The sequence below is a fragment of the Podarcis pityusensis genome (genome assembly GCF_964106645.2).
Source record: "Podarcis pityusensis genome assembly, chromosome: 18".
Lineage (NCBI taxonomy): Eukaryota > Metazoa > Chordata > Lepidosauria > Squamata > Lacertidae > Podarcis > Podarcis pityusensis.
In genome coordinates, this window is record NC_138043.1 from 1,897,528 (window position 1) to 1,899,175 (window position 1,648).

A 1,648-nucleotide genomic window follows, 5' to 3' on the forward strand; every position below is an offset into this window, starting at 1 on the left:
CCATGGACTGCAAGAAGATCCAACCTCTCCATTCGGAAGGAAATCAGCCCTGAGTGCTCACTGGAAGGACAGATCCTGAAGCTGAGGCTCCAAGACTTTGGCCACCTCAGGAGAAAAGAAGACTCCCTGGAAAAGACCCTGATGCTGGGAAAGATGGATGGAACAAGGAGAAGGGGACGACAGTGCAAGTAGATAAATAGGTACCGCTTCAGTGGGAAGGTAAACAGCGTTTCCGTGCGCTGCTCTGGTTCGCCAGAAGCGGCTTAGTCCTGCTGGCCACATGACCCAGAAGCTGTACGCCGGCTCCCTCGGCCAATAAAGCGAGATGAGCGCCGCAACCCCAGAGTCGGTCACGACTGGACCTAATGGTCAGGGGTCCCTTTACCTTTACCTTTAATAAAAAGGATTATATGAAGGAGAAAAAACCGGGACATCATAAGGTCATGTGTGCAGCGTTGGTCTCCTCCTCCATCACCCTTGCAAGTTGACGCCTCTGGCCCTAACTGTTCCCTTTTGAAATATTTCACCGCCAGCAACCCAGACAACGCGGGTCTGCCCCAGAGGCAGGCTTGAGAAACACCTGTCTCCGCTGCAGCACGTCGACGGGTGCTGGGGAAAGCTAGCCGAATTTCCCCACGGAGGGTGCGCCCCCGAAATTACCTGAACGCGAGCCTCGGGCAGGTTGGCGAAGGCAGACAGCCTCTCCCGGGTGCCCACGTCTGGGTAATGGGTCCGCTCAAAGGCGTTCTCCAAAGCCTCTCTCTGCTGCGCCGTGAAGATGGTCCGGCTCCGTCGGCGCCTCTGCGGTAGGCCGTAGTGCAGGTCCAGGAAGATTTCTGTGCACGTGCAAAAGGTTTTTATTATTATTATTTGTGGAGGAAGGAGTGGAACGAGAGGGAAGGAAAGGAAAGGCTGGACCGTCATGGGAAAACCTGGTCCGTCTAGTATTAAGCTAAGGCGTGGGTAGGCAAACGAAGGACCGGGGGCCGGAAGCGGCCCAATCGCCTTCTCAATCCGGCCCGCGGATATGGGGGACTCCCTGGTCCTGAATGGGGCAAACTGTGCCCCTGAAGGACCAGGTGTGCAGCCTGGGGGTCATTTTGGACTCACAGCCGTCCATGGAGGCGCAGGTCAATTCTGTGTCCAGGGCAGCTCCATCTGGTACGCAGGATTGGACCCTACCTGCATGCGCACAGTTTCTCCAGAGTGGTGCATGCTCTGGTTATCTCCCCCTTAGACTACTGGCATGTGCTCTACGTGGGGCTGCCTTTGAAGGTGACGCGGAAACTGCAACTAATCCAGAATGCGGCAGCCAGACTGGGGACTGGGAGCGGCCGACGAGACCACATAACACCGGTCTTGAAAGACCTACATTGGCTCCCAGGACGTTTCCAAGCACAATTCAACCGCCCGACAGCCCCGTTTTGCAGACCAGCCCCCTTTACCTGCCAGGTGATCCATTGCAGGGACGGCGCAGAAAGGCGTGAGATGAGTCGAGGGTGCTGGCAGAAAGGAGGAGCAGCACCCTCCCGGAGCCAGCGGAAGATGGGGTGGCACTGTGTACAGGAGCGACGGAGAGGTCATCAGCGGGAAAGCGACGCTGCCAGTTATATGGTACATGGCCCTCTTTTGTCTAGAAGAAGAGAGG

The 1,648-nt window shown here is 56.7% G+C and overlaps 1 protein-coding gene across 1 annotated transcript in view; it reads right to left on the reverse strand.

The window, feature by feature from the left end:
• Positions 1-1,648, reverse strand: part of RAX2 (retina and anterior neural fold homeobox 2) — a gene marked incomplete at its 3' end in the record, with an annotated part of 3,503 nt that extends 1,855 nt beyond the window's left edge. The window contains exons 1-2 of the mRNA XM_080988689.1: positions 1,446-1,648; positions 661-836 (exon numbers count right to left, since the gene is read on the reverse strand). Of these exons, the coding sequence (XP_080844815.1) occupies positions 661-836; positions 1,446-1,620 (351 nt within the window). The 5' untranslated portion in view covers positions 1,621-1,648. The remainder of the gene's footprint in view (positions 1-660; positions 837-1,445) is intronic.